The sequence below is a fragment of the Haliotis rufescens genome, unplaced genomic scaffold (assembly GCF_023055435.1).
Source record: "Haliotis rufescens isolate VD_foot unplaced genomic scaffold, xgHalRufe1.0.p SCAF_134, whole genome shotgun sequence".
Taxonomy (NCBI): Eukaryota; Metazoa; Mollusca; class Gastropoda; order Lepetellida; family Haliotidae; genus Haliotis; species Haliotis rufescens.
In genome coordinates this window covers 303,808-318,197 of record NW_025963818.1, presented here as the reverse complement: position 1 = coordinate 318,197, position 14,390 = coordinate 303,808, and the positions used below count along the sequence as shown (strand labels likewise).

General features: G+C 41.8%; 1 protein-coding gene across 3 annotated transcripts; it reads right to left on the bottom strand.

Moving 5' to 3' along the window:
- Positions 1-628: 628 nt before the first annotated feature.
- LOC124117591 (multiple epidermal growth factor-like domains protein 10) lies at positions 629-13,389 on the bottom strand. Of its 3 annotated transcripts, none has more exons than XM_048394935.1 (7): positions 13,287-13,389; positions 11,503-11,683; positions 10,888-10,953; positions 9,234-9,629; positions 7,667-8,068; positions 5,809-5,920; positions 629-769 (listed from the first exon to the last, which is right to left on the bottom strand). In XM_048394935.1, the coding sequence occupies exons 2-7, from the start codon at positions 11,510-11,512 to the stop codon at positions 631-633; spliced, it is 1,125 nt and encodes a 374-aa protein (XP_048250892.1). In that variant the 5' UTR covers positions 11,513-11,683; positions 13,287-13,389; the 3' UTR covers positions 629-630. The 3 variants fall into 3 exon arrangements, with proteins under 3 accessions (XP_048250892.1, XP_048250891.1, XP_048250893.1); XM_048394934.1 differs by lacking the exon at positions 629-769 and adding an exon at positions 4,787-5,580; XM_048394936.1 differs by lacking the exons at positions 629-769; positions 9,234-9,629 and adding an exon at positions 4,787-5,580.
- Positions 13,390-14,390: the final 1,001 nt, after the last annotated feature.

Below are 14,390 nucleotides of genomic sequence, written 5' to 3'. Positions count from 1 at the left end.
AATTTACGTTTGAAATCGTTACACCGTTCAAGGCATCGGTGAACGTTTTATGGTAGACGTGTGAAGGATATTTGATGCATCAGTGACAAGAATGCAATGTCCGATGCAGTTCCATAGTTTGACTTGTACCGTGTGATTCCTTGCTATTTTTTCACATGAACAAGTCAGTTACGTTTGCTGGGATTACACTATTTGATAGTAATTCATTAACCCATGTTAATGATTTTGTTGAAATCGTACAACGGACTCTTTTTAGTAGAGATTCCCTGTGATTATGGAAATGTTTTGTTGTTGTTTTTATTCGCTTTAAATTGCAATTAAAACATCAGCTACAAAACCATTTCTATGATTTTAAGAAATCCAGTGTACCATTCTGATTATATTAAGAGCATGTGTATATGTCTAAACAAATACAAGCGAAAACCAAAACACTTTCCATATCCACTAGAAGTCCCAGTAACACAGTGACAAGAAACATTTTGTTTAAACTTTACATGGATTAACCGAAGACCAGTCATTTTAACATTTTAGCATATGTCTATAACTAGAAATGGAAATTAGGGAACCATGATGCTCCATAATACTGAATAATCAGGATCTGTTCTTGTCAGATGTCAAGTGAAAACATTCTCACCCAACGCTGCCTGTGAGCTCCTCCGGGGAGGCACCTATCACTTCTATGGGGACTCCATTGTCAGAATGGTGTTTCTTGCCGTCATCATTATACTCAAGGGAGACAATCAATATGGCGGACTTCGACCCGATGCACCTGCAGGTATGTAAACCTTTTTTCTTTTCAATGATTCAATCATAAATATTGTACCTCCATGGTGCCTGTACTTATTATTGATGAATTAAAACGTACAAGATTTGTACATATATCTACAACCATTTGGATGAGAAGCAACCACCAAAGTGATTTTCATATTTCATTCTTAATAAATCAAGCTTGTGTTAGGAGGAATAAACTGAGTTACAGCTAAATAATCCTTTCAAAAGAAGTCGTTCTGACACATATTTGGTTTTATTACAGACATTAAGACAAAATGTTCTGGGATGTATGTTTTTCCAACCCGTAACTGTCGAGCGTATTTGGACTACACTCCGAAACTCTGCAACGGGACGGTAACAGTGCTGTTCCGTCATTATCCACAGAGTAGCGACGTTCCTAAGATGAGACAAGACGTCAAACGGATTATGGGGAAGCCAAAGTCTCTCCTCTTCTTCGGTGCCGGTGCATGGCACCATTTCAATAAATTGGTTATGAAAGATTATGCCATGACTGTTATCACTTTGCTTGAGAACGAGGCTTGGCCGAAGTTGATATGGTCAGGTTTTCATCATTTTGGTCTCTTTCACAGACGGTATACACCAACATCAGACAATGCTCACGTTGAAGTCTTTAACAGATATATGGAGGACCTCCTGGGAGGATTCAATGTCTCTGTGTTTGATTCCTTCAACATGACTAAAGGAGTCAGGAGCGTGGATGGCGTGCATTACGGCCCTGGGGTCAACTTTGTTAAAGCTCAGATATACTTGAACTATATATTGGAATTACAACGTCAAGAAATGTGGAATTGAGACGTCTGTTTTATGCATGGATATGATGAAATCTTATATTTGCTGCAAATCATCATATTTTCGCTTCATTGGTCCATACTCGTGACGTTGTGGATGTGTGAGCTTACATTATTTTTATTTACAACAAATTTAATTATTTTGTAAATGCATTGTTTAAATCATATGATAAACATAACTTTCATAAGCATGAACATTAGGATTAGGACCTTCCCAATGGTGTATAACATGTTGTGGCAAATATGTTTTACAAGCAGATATTTTACTTGATATATGTTGGCTTCATCCATAACCAAAGAGTCTCTGGGACCTCGGTGACACAGCAGTAAAAGCTTCTAGTTGACTTGTGTTGAAAGAGTTTAATTGATAAAACGAGTGGACACTATGTACCATGGAGTCTTGGATAAGCATTTAGAAGTTGGAATAACATGAATGCATGACACGTTTTCATTTTCCACCTCATGAAGGGGGCAACACTGCACCAGCAGTGGTGCCACCAGCAGTGGAGAGAGTAATCTTCTCAGACAAGTGCAGTTATAACAACAGATGGCAGAGAGAGAGAGAGAGTCTGGCGACGCCCTGGGGAACGTTATTATATTCGAATGAACAGCATCCCAGACAGAAGCACCTCACGGCGTATCACCTGAATATGGGAGGAAAACCTGAATTGGTTCATATAGTAAATGTTTACCACTTTGTTGAAGTAGGGTAAGGTGCTGATAAACGTACAAACATGATCTTGTCGAACAGGGATTCGAACCCACATTCATAGGTTGCTGGCGTGTCCAAGGGAGACAACTCTGCACATATAGTTATAGGACTAGGCCACAGGTGCCCCATAATAAGAGATTAGGTAGGTATATCGTACATCCTACAGCACATTACAGGAGACGAAACAATTTGGAAATATCGTAAAATTTGAATGAGGACATGTGATCCAAATGATTATTTCATACCCCGTAATTACTGTGAAAAAGTAAAATGGCTCAACTCGAATCCCACATAAAACAAATATGAAGGTAATGGGCAAAAGATAATGTGAAAATTGTGTGGGCAAATCTGGAGATCGCCCACTCAAACTCTCCACCTAAACCCTGTACCTCGTCCCGCCAATCCCACAACTCCACTACTCAACCACCCACCTTGCTAATTCATTTCCCTACTCGATCCCGCACTCCTCTAAGTCAACCACAAGCCTCCTCACCGCAACTCCGACCACTTAATACTGGACCCCCCCCCCCCCCAACCACCCCCCCCCCCCCCCCCCCCTCTCAACCCTGCAACTTCCCCACACACAATCACCTCCCCCACTCAAGCATTCACCTCACTTCCCTCGCAACCCCTCCACCCTTACATCAACACGGATACCCGAATCTTTACATTCAAGCGTATTCCCTTTGAATACAGCGTGTGCATCGCCTACTGTGTGTAGGGGCCACGGCGAGGTTTAAGCAGGAAACGAAACCCGTTGCTGTCAGACATACTTGTATCAATATTGCAAGCGATTGATAGAAATAAAATATATAACGATGAATATATTTGTTTGGTTTAGAGCTGTTGTTGTTTCTTATTTCATTGATCAATTGCTCACTACCTCAGTCTGCTCTGGACGATTGTACTCATTCCTGAGGAATGTGGTCACACTACGACCGCGACGATGCAAGTATTTAACGTGTAGTAAAGGCTACATGACATGCAAAGTCAGGTGACATAACTTGACGCCTGTGACAGACTGTGATCTTCAATATCACTTCCTCCTTATAACGAACACTGTAATCAGAGTGTGCGATATACGCATGCGCCGTGCACTATGCAGTGTGCTGACTCTATTTATAGAGGAGGAAATAGTGCAGACAGTCCTGGTCTTATCTCGGCTCTATTTTGACGGTGTTAGAGTACACGGCACGGCGTATTATTTACAGCCTAGTTATGTGCTGTTTGTTATCTTCACTGTGTAAGTACTTGCTTCCGCATGGTTGCTCAAATCTCTGTTTTATCGCTTGTCATGTTTCCAAATGTAGAACACGTTAACTGTAAACATATAGCTGTTGCTGTTATCAATGTCCGTTGCCGGGTTATCCATTCGGCGAAGTGAATGTTGATTTACACCGCAGCCATTCGCTCCTGACAAAGTAGTGGTTGATAGCATGAACAACTTAAACACTGTCGGGGTGCAATGACGCGCAGTTCTACAGGTAACCCATTGTTAATTCATCAACCACACTGGAGTCGGCTCTTATACAACGGGGGCCACCTTTAAAACTTAAATAACGTTGTTCAGGTTACTTTATGCAGCTGTCATGTAAAATCTGTGAACTGACTCGATCCCACGTGTAATGTAAATGCGTGACGAAATTCTCACTCGTTGAAATTTATGCATGCAATGACGGGGTCATCATGGGTAATTGTGACAAGTGTTTGCACATGTGACTAGCATGCATGATTATGACAATCCATAATTGTAGTTAAACATGACTTTTCATGGTGCATAAGATGTGCTCCCGTACACGTATATGTATAACTATATGTCAATATTGTTCAGCTATGTAATGCACACCCAACGCGCACATGCGTCACTCCGAACGCACCATTAACACTCAAGGTGGACTTGAAAGGAAAAACACAAACATATTCCAGTACACGGATGACAGAGGGCAACGTGACCTAACCCTCGACCACATCGATAACGTTCCCTAACGTGCAGTATGATATGTGCTCTATAGTTAGGCTGAGCGTCGTGTTTCTGTCTGTACTTCATATCATAGGTTCTGGACTATGTCAGCGGAAAAAGAACGGGGTCGTGCTTGTTGTCCCTGTTTATTATTTTCATGACAGTCTGTCTTTGATCTTTATTGTAAGTATTAATCAGTTAAAAAAGAAAATAAATAAATAAACATCCACTACATTCCGGTTTAAGCACCTGTCCCAAATTCTGTGTTAGAAACTGATTTATGTTGAATGAACGTTGGTTTGGTAAATTTGTTTCTTTGTTTCTTGTTTCATCACATCATATGTCGTTTTTACACCTCGACATAAATAGTAAGGTGATGTGAAATGGAATTTAACGTCGCATCCAAGATCATTGCACTTACATAGCGACGAGCATGAACATGCGTGCGTGTGTGTGTGTGTGTGTGTGTGTGTGTGTGTGTGTGTGTGTGTGTGTGTGTGTGTGTGTGTGTGTGTGTGTGTGTGTGTTGGGGGGGGGGGGGCGCTTTTTGTACCAGTCCACTGTAGTAGTCCACTGGGATCCCATGCCACAGCTTAACATGAATACCCAACCAAGACACAGTACCTTGACTCTGAGCCGACGAAAGCTTGTTTTAGCCCCTTTTCGCCGAGCGCCAGACAGGGTAACAACTATTACAACTATTACAATATTACAATACGAGCACAGCTGCAAATATGTAATCAACGTCAGTGTGTGGGAAACATATATAAACATGCACTACAACAATGCTCACACCCAATATAGAATCTGAATAATCCATGTCGCTCTCTCAACAACGCACTAACAAAATATCAGATATGGCACATACAATATATATACATTATACAACTCTTTTCTGTTTCCTGCTCTTTTCTAGATATCTCAGTTCCTGGTAGCCTCACGCTCAGAACTCCGAGTTTGATATTTCAGTTCTTGGTAGCCTCATGTTCCGACCTCCGAGGTAGATATATCAGGTCTTGGTAGCCTTATGCTCTGACCTCCGAGGTAGATATCTCAGGATTTGGTAGCCCCAAGAGGTAGATGTGTTATCCTTATTTCTAAAGCCTCTTGGGCCCAAACCCTTGCTATAACGCCTTCATACTAACAGGTCAAGGGTTGTGGTTCCTGGTTCAGCTGTTTCTGAAAGTTCAAGGTCACGTGATAGGCTGGTTTGTCTATCATCAGTGAGCGGATCATACATCTCTGCTTCATCAATGAAATCATATACTCGAGCATCAGTGTCCTCCGTTGACATGTGTATGCCATGGGTAGGTGTGAGGTATTGAAACCTGCAAGGAGATTGCCTCGTTAGAATACTCATAGCTTTTCTTGGATCACAGTGTGTGTGTTACCAACAATTTCAATGGTTGTTACCAACAATGTCAATGGTTGTCTGTCTACATTGGTCAGTTATTATAGTAAGTATGACATGGGGACCACTTTAGTCAGTTATTATGGTAAGTATGGACATATTGTGACCCCGGATCTGAGTATATTTCTGAATTTCGCACACTCACCTGTTTTTCCTTAAGTGTTGACAATACTTGTAGCAGCACACAACCAGGAATAGTATTACAATGAAAAGCACACCTGCAGCAGCAAGTCCTATAAACAGTCCCACGTTATTACCTGACAAAGAAAAACAAGGTTGATTTGTAAATACTGTTGCAGGGCTTTCTTGTAAAATTTATGACAAGCTGATTTATGTTTTCCTACTACACAGTCAACCAGGATGTATGTCCTCTGTTTATACATGAATCAGCTTGTCTTACATTTTACAAGAAATCCCTATATATATCTGTTATAAGGGCTGTAGGAAACGGGCTCTTGGTTAGGTTAGGGGCTAGGCATAGGCGTTGGGCACATACGAGATTGGGGCAGGTGCAAGAGATGGGGAAGTGGTAGGTGCACAACGGTGCAAGACGTGCAGTGGGTGGCAGGTCTAAGACATTAGGGGTTTGTAAGCTTATTAGATATGTGAGGGCGAAGTCTGAGTTTAAACCTAGTAGTAGAAGGAAATGTGACTGGGTGAGTAATTTCATTCACATGGGAGGTGTTTCAGCCACATTGGTACTTCAGGATACATTTAATGTCCCATTTTGTCAACAAAGAACACACCAATAACCAGTCATCAAAGAGGTAAGTTTGCTAGTTTTTAACATTTTTAGCCACACCACAACACAGAAACGACACAGCAACATATTCCAGACACCAGCTAACTTTTACTCATAGTAAAATGCGGCAGACCTAACCGACTTTGAAATAAGGCCAATTACATGTGTGTGTGTGATGTGGCAGAAAATAGGAGTAGGGATCAAATGGTCGAGATATAGTAGTATTCGTTGGTGTGGCAGAATCACTGTTGAAGGAGGTGTGTGCGTCGGGAGGGATTGGTGACGTGGGCAGGTTGAACGATAGGGTTGGAAGGGATTGGTGACGTGGATAGGTTGAACGATAGGGTTGGAAGGGATTGGTGGCGTAGGTAGGTTGAACGATAGGGTTGGAAGGGATTGGTGACGTGGGTAGGTTGAACGATAGGGTTGGAAGGGATTGGTGACGTGGGTAGGTAGGTTGAACGATAGGGTTGGAAGGGACTGGTGACGTGGGTAGGTTGAACGATAGGGTTGGAAGGGATTGGTGACGTGGGTAGGTTGAACGATAGGGTTGGAAGGGATTGGTGACGTGGGTAGGTTGACCGATAGCGTTGGAAGGGATTGGTGACGTGGGAAGGTTGAACGATAGGGTTGGAAGGGATTGGTGACGTGGGTAGGTTGAACGATAGGTTTGGAAGGGATTGGTGACGTGGGTAGGTTGAACGATATGTTTGGAAGGGATTCGTGACGTGGGTAGGTTGAACGATAGGGTTGGAAGGGATTGGTGACGTGGGTGGGTTGAAAGATAGGGTTGGAAAGGATTGGCGACGTGGGTAGGTTGAACGATAGGGTTGGAAGGGATTGGTGACGTGGGTAGGTTGAACGATAGGGTTGGAAGGGATTGTTGGCGTGGTTGGATTGAGGGATAGTGGTAATGGCTGGTGTAACAGAAACGTATTGAACTAGTGGAATGGATACTTTGATTCACGTGTTTGTGACGGGTGCCACGGATGGGACAGGATACCTTCCCCTTTATTGCGACTATGTAGTCTGAACCGTAGTTGTACCTTATAGCAGAGATTTATTTTGACTTTTGAAATAGTCACTTTTCTTTCTGAACAGAAATAAAATACTTCCGTTGAGGGGCATCCTTGCACATGTGTCTTTAATGTGCACCATCATATGGGGCCAACTTTAATTGTTCTGATCGACACATGTTCATCTAAGTTTGTAGCCTTAAGGACAGTAATACTGTGAACTCTTTTCATAAAATAATACTTACCTGATGTCTCTTCGCATATTCCTGTTCCTGTCAACCTGTTGCATTTGGTACATCCTCTCGAACAGTTCTTACAATCAGTCCCGTAGTGAGAGTCTACACATCCAGACACACAGAAGGAGCCCAGCTGACAATATCCTCCATCACACCCACCTGGACATGCTGTACAGTTACCTCCTGGACTGTCACATGGTATGTTACAGTTGATGCCTTGGTATCCTGGCACACAACCCCCAGTGCAGTTAGCACTACCGTGGCTTGAGATCACACATGTGTTATCCCTACAGTTTTTGCTGCAGGTAGACTTGCAACTCAGACCGTAATATCCAGTGTCACACTCAGTGAGGCAATACCCTGTCTCACCGTCACAGTCTGAACAGTGATTGGTTTCCTTGCATGGACTGGCTGAAAGTGATATTAAATGTATTATAATTGGTGGTCTTGTGAATAGAAACATGGGCATTGTGACGTGGGTAGGTTGAATGATACGGATGGAAGGGATTGGTGACGTAGGTATGTTGAAGGATAGGGTTGAAAGGGATTGGTGACGTGGGAAGGTTGAACGATAGCGTTGGAAGGGATTGGTGACGTGGGTAGGTGGAACGATAGGGTTGGAAGGGATTGGTGACGTGGGTAGGTTGAAATATAGGGTTGGAAGGGATTGGTGACGTGGGTAGGTTGAACGATAGGGTTGGAAGGGATTGGTGACGTGGATAGGTTGAACGATAGGGTTGGAAGGGATTGGTGACGTGGGTAGGTTGAACGATAGGGTTGGAAGGGATTGGTGACGTGGGAAGGTTGAACGATAGGGTTGGAAGGGATTGGTGACGTGGGTAGGTGGAACGACAGGGTTGGAAGGGATTTGTGACGTGGGTAGGTTGAAAGATAGGGTTGGAAGGGATTGGTGACGTGGGTAGGTTGAACGATAGGGTTGGAAGGGATTGGTGACGTGGATAGGTTGAACGATAGGGTTGGAAGGGATTGGTGACGTGGGTAGGTTGAACGATAGGGTTAGAAGGGATTGGTGACGTGGGTAGGTTGAACGATAGGGTTGGAAGGGATTGGTGACGTGGGTAGGTTGAACGATAGGGTTGGAAGGTGTTGTTGGCGTGGTTGGCAGGGGGGGGGGGGGGGGGGGGGGGTAGTGGTAGTGGCTGGTGTAACAGAAACGTATTGAAGTAGGGATCGGAAGGGCTATAAACATAGCAATGTGTTTTTCACCAAAGGTAATTGTGGTTAAACACTTTCAACCAAAGCAATCAATTCTTTGATTCACGTGTTTGTGACGGGTGCCACGGATGGGACAGGGTGCCTTACCCCTTATTGCGACTATGTAGTCTTAATCTTAGTTGTACCTTATAGCAGAGATTTATTTTGACTTTTGAAGTAGTTACTTTTTTTTCTGAACAGAAATAAAATACTTCCTTTGAGGGGCATCCTTGCAAATTGTGTTAAATGTGCACCATCATATGGTGTATACTTTTAATAGTTCTGATGGACACGTGTGCATCTAAGTTTGTAGCCTTTAGGGGAGTAATACTGTGAACACTTTTCATAAAATAATACTTACCCGATGTCTCTTCGCATGTTCCTGTCAACCTCTTGCATGGGGTACATCCTCTCGAACAGTTCTTACAATCAGACCCGTAGTGAGAGGCTACACATCCAGACACACAGGAGGAGCCCAGCTGACAATATCCTCCATCACAACCACCTGGACATGCTGTACAGTTACCTGCTGGACTGTCACATGGTATGTTGCAGTTGATACCTTGGTATCCTGGCACACAACCCCCAGTGCAGTTAGCACTACCATGGCTAGAGATCACACATGTGTTATTCCTACAGTTCTTGCTGCAGGTAGACTTGCAACTCAGACCGTAATATCCAGTGTCACACTCAGTGAGGCAATACCCTGTCTCACCGTCACAGTCTGAACAGTGATGGGTTTCCTTGCACGAACTGGCTGAAAAGTTATATTGCATGTATTATAATTGGTGGTCTTGTGAATAGGAAAATAGGCATGTTGATATTGAAACATGGTAAGGTAGTAGGTCAGGACATGCGCACCCATTGCGAATACTTGGTTCTCTTCATTGATTCTCAGTGACTCCTTCAGATAACTGTCACCACTATTTTTGCTGTTTATTTCCAACTGAATCGTATCATTGAGTCTGGTTATTCTCTGGCCTTGACGTTGTATATTAAATGACCAGTTATACGTGACCCACTACAGGTATAAAGAAATAAAAATGTGACTTATAATACCTGAAGAAATGTCTACCAATTGCGTGGCTTTGAATGATATACAAAACTGACTATCCCCGAACAACAGCTGCTGAAAACTGATAATAATGGCGTTGACAAATACCCGAGACTTATAATACCTTGGCTATTTTGTACTAATTGATTTGGATTTGAGAGAAACGGTTTGATTGTACCTAAACAAGTGTATGTTGTCAAAAGAAATCTATGAATAAGATACACTTAGGGTATGAAGACGTGATTGTCTTACCGCATTTAGCTAATATTATTTGTGCGAGTATGTGTATTAATACAGAGTTCCCTGATAGTACCTGCATACGGCCTCACATAACCAAGCAGAATGGCATCCCTGTAGTGCCTCCCTGTAGGACATGGATATTCTTCCAGCTCTACTGATCACTCCCTATATATGTTTGAGCCTGCCCTGTAGCAGTCTTGTAGTGCCTTCCTGTAGGACATGGATATTCTTCCAGCTCTACTGATCACACCCTTATATGTGTGAGCCTACCCTGTAGCAGTCCTGTAGGGGCTACCCAATAATTGCATACTTGGATATTTCAAGTTAAATTTGTTGGATGATTTTCTTATATCATCAAAATTTTATTCTTAGCAAACTGAAAGTGGTATATTCCCCGTTCAGGGAAAAAAGGCAATTGGTACAGTGTGTCAAACACCAAGAACTTGTTTTAACCTCAGTAGCGTTTTTTCTTTGAATTGGGGACGAGTTCGTCTGTCAGTTTTAAGTGTCTTGTTTACGCTATTTCCTTTTATCAAATCTAATTTGGGGATCTAAGTAATTATGATTAAGTATGATATAAAGTTTCAAAACTTGCAAACTTGTTGTGTTGCTCTTGCTTGCTCTTTGATCTTACATTATTTAAAATGACACATTATTGTACATAGGTATGGACATTGGCAAATAAAAACACTCAATCAGCAATATACACACAACGTGTTACCTTCAGTAGCAGTTACCAAGCAGGCAATCCATATCATCAGCGAGGCAGCCATTATGTTGACTGTAACTGATCAGAAAAAAACAATTAAGTGATATCGCACATTAACCATTAACATAAACATCTAAACAATGAAACAACAATTGTTTGATGCAACCACAACGAAATTAAAAGTTGTCCAGGTGTGCAGAAAACAAAGAGTGTATGTGTATACTCCTCATGTAGCTGAGAATAAAAGAAGCTGGACACAGAACACACCACATTATATGGAGTCAAGCTTATAGAAAAGCTTTATTGAAGCCTTGAATGGTGTAACCCTCATCAAACAACTTTTGAGCAGGCACCATGTAACGATCTTTGAAGTTTTTGTGGAAAGAGCTTGCTCAATTGTACCTCACAAGAAGTGAAATGTATCACACAACGGATGGAGCTGCTGAAATATAGCTAGGAGTTGGAAGTCATCCTGAATGTGTATGTACATATCTCTATGTATATACATGAAACAGATAAGGTAGTTTTACTGGTCAAATTCATTTCTAGTTCTAGTGGGTAGATGAGTCGAAGAGAATTGGCAGTTTTACCATCAGTCGACGATATCAGATCACTGTAATACCTTACCTGTGAACATCTGGGTAGGAATAGATCTTCAGCAACCCATGCTTGTTATAAATGGCTACTATGCTTGTCACAAGAGGTGGTCAGGCTCGCTGGCTTGATTGATGCATGTCATCGTATCCCTAACGCGAAATCGTATCCCAATTGGTCTAGACTTGATTATTTACAGACCGCCATCATAAAGCTGGAAAACAAACAAACAAATAAACAAAGATTAATGTACCTGAGGCTTAAATTCAACTTTAAGAATTGCATTGGCCTCAGCCAATCTCAATCTATAATTATTACCTGGAATTCTCGAAGACACCATTTCTTATCCAATGAGAGTGACACTTCAAACTTTGCCTCCATCCTTGGAACCATTAGTAAAGAATCATATTTTGGTCTTAATTTGGTATATTCTTGTAGATAGACCAATTGGTTTGTGTTATATATTTTAGTGTAGTAAGTGTAAGGTCTACCTACTGTTTGACTGGGACTCTATATTAGGAACACGTTTTAGATACAAAATAAAGTAAGTGACAGACAAATATTGCTTTGCGTGGACACCCTGATCCGGAATATATTGGTCAGACAGTTGGACTTAAAATTGAAGAAAATATGAAATTAAATGACAAAAGTGGCCACTCAAACCAAAATCATATAAATCCTTCCGAATGACATGCTTCCAGGTAGTGTCAAATGGAGATATTTATGATAATAATGGTAGTTCCTAGTATCTGTACTTTTAAGGTACATTTCGTGACGACATAAAGCAGACGGTTTAAAATCCTGGATCAACAATCGAATGTCATAAAGATTACTTCTAAGTCCTCTGCAATTCTGTTAGATTAGGTTAACTGGTTGAGTTATGGTGGTTCAAAGGGGGACCTCTCACATGATCATATGGAGGAAGTAATCCTGCCTCGGTCTTCTGAACACAGGATCCTCTTCATTTCTGGAGGTCCAAGCGATAGGACTACTGCACAAAGACAACAACCCTGACATTCTACACATTGAAAATAAACAGTGTCCGCTCCACAGTGTAATGATAATATTACCTTGAAGAAATGCGAAGGTCTATTTTCTTAACATTTTCAAATATATTATCATAAAGACACTCTTTGTGTTCGGCGACGACATATCAAGGACTAGATCATGGTATATATTGTACGGGTGGTCTGACGCCATAAATGCTATGTTTAATGTGTTGTCGGCTGACTCAGATTTTATGATGTGCACAAGACTAACAGTAAACGATTACTGTCACCACACAAAAACAAATCACAATGCCTGGCTCTCGACTTACAATGTGCACCGAGTCATGGAGAATAGTTCCACGCCATATTGTGTCCATCATCATGTCTTGCACAAGAACCTCTCCCAAACTATGTGAGTTAAAAACAAATGCTTGTGTTATGGTTAACATCATATAGTGGACTCGCATTGAGCAGATTCCTTATTCCTTATGATCCTGGAAGAATTGTTTTAATTCAGAATGTCAACACTTGATGATAATGGCTGAACATGCATTACAATCTGGTCCTCTCTGCTAATGTTGTTACCTGTGTTATACCTCGATAGTGAAATTTGGAACTTTCACTGTGAGCCGCTCAGCGACTAATGCCTCCCGCTTACATAAGTTGTGTGTACACGTTGATACTTGACACTCATAAAAAGTGTCACGACTGCCGATAGATAGTAATGTAATCAATCACACGACCAAGCCAAGGCATGTGCTCAAAATATTCTCACCCAAACTGTCCGAGATGAACCGAATATGACTACAAATCACATACAATACTCACCAACATCTCATGAGAACAGTACAATGTTTTATGCTGCATGTGTCACATGCACCCCAGAAAGCCTGTCGAACGGGTAACGTCCCTGTTGTCAGCCACGTATCAAGTATGCATGTAGGCATTAGCTATGTCACTGCATGACTAACTGCTCTTTCGGGTCACCACGTATACCCGCTTTAACTGTTGTTATACACATTCATCAGCTATGTACTGTTAAACCTGTGATAAGGATACTGAGATAAGGAACCTGACATGTATCAATGAAGTCTGAATTATGAGTATGCCATTTGGTGTATCACAGAATAATCGTCCTGATGCCGTATAGTACATTGCAACTGCAACAACACGTTCCTGCATTTGTGTCATGCTATCAACGCAATACAGGGGCATGAATAGAACACTGTGACACACGAGCGCATAAGCCATGCTAAACATCATATGACACTGGATGATGTATACACACATTCATTACACACCTCTGCACTTGGACTATGCTATATATTATATGACACCAGATAACGTATGAACACACTCACGACACACAGAAGGACGCTACGACCATGCTAAATAGTTTAATATAAAACGATAATGGAAAAAATAACGAGTCTCGATTCTTTTCGATTGGGCGTAAAAGGCAATACAGTGGTGACAATTGTATAAGAAGGTCTTCGCAGAGATGTGTATACAACCTCTCATAACACACATCGACGATAAGGCACATGGAGGTGTATACTATCTATCAACAAACATCGACGATAAGGCGCAGGGAGGTGTATACAATCTCTCAACACACATCGACGATAAGGCACAGGGAGGTGTATACAACCTCTCATAACACACATTGACGATAAGGCGCAGGGAGGTGTATACAACCTCTCATAACACACATTGACGATAAGGCACAGGGAGGTGTATACAACCTCTAATGACACACATTGACGATAAGGCACAGGGAGGTATATACAACCTCTCATAACGCCTTGACGATAAGGCACAGGAAGGTGTATACAACCTCTCATCACACATTGACGATAAGGCGAAGGGAGGTGTATACAACCTCTCATCACACATTGATGATAAGGCACAGGGAGGTGTATACAACCTCTC

Coding starts and splice junctions, on each gene's coding strand:
- LOC124117591 (XM_048394934.1), bottom strand. Junction 5,921..7,666: donor AATATGCGAAGAGACATCAG/GTAAGTATTATT, acceptor TTTCTTTGTCAG/GTAATAACGTGGGACTGTTT. Junction 5,581..5,808: donor CAACACTTAAGGAAAAACAG/GTGAGTGTGCGA, acceptor ATCTCCTTGCAG/GTTTCAATACCTCACACCTA.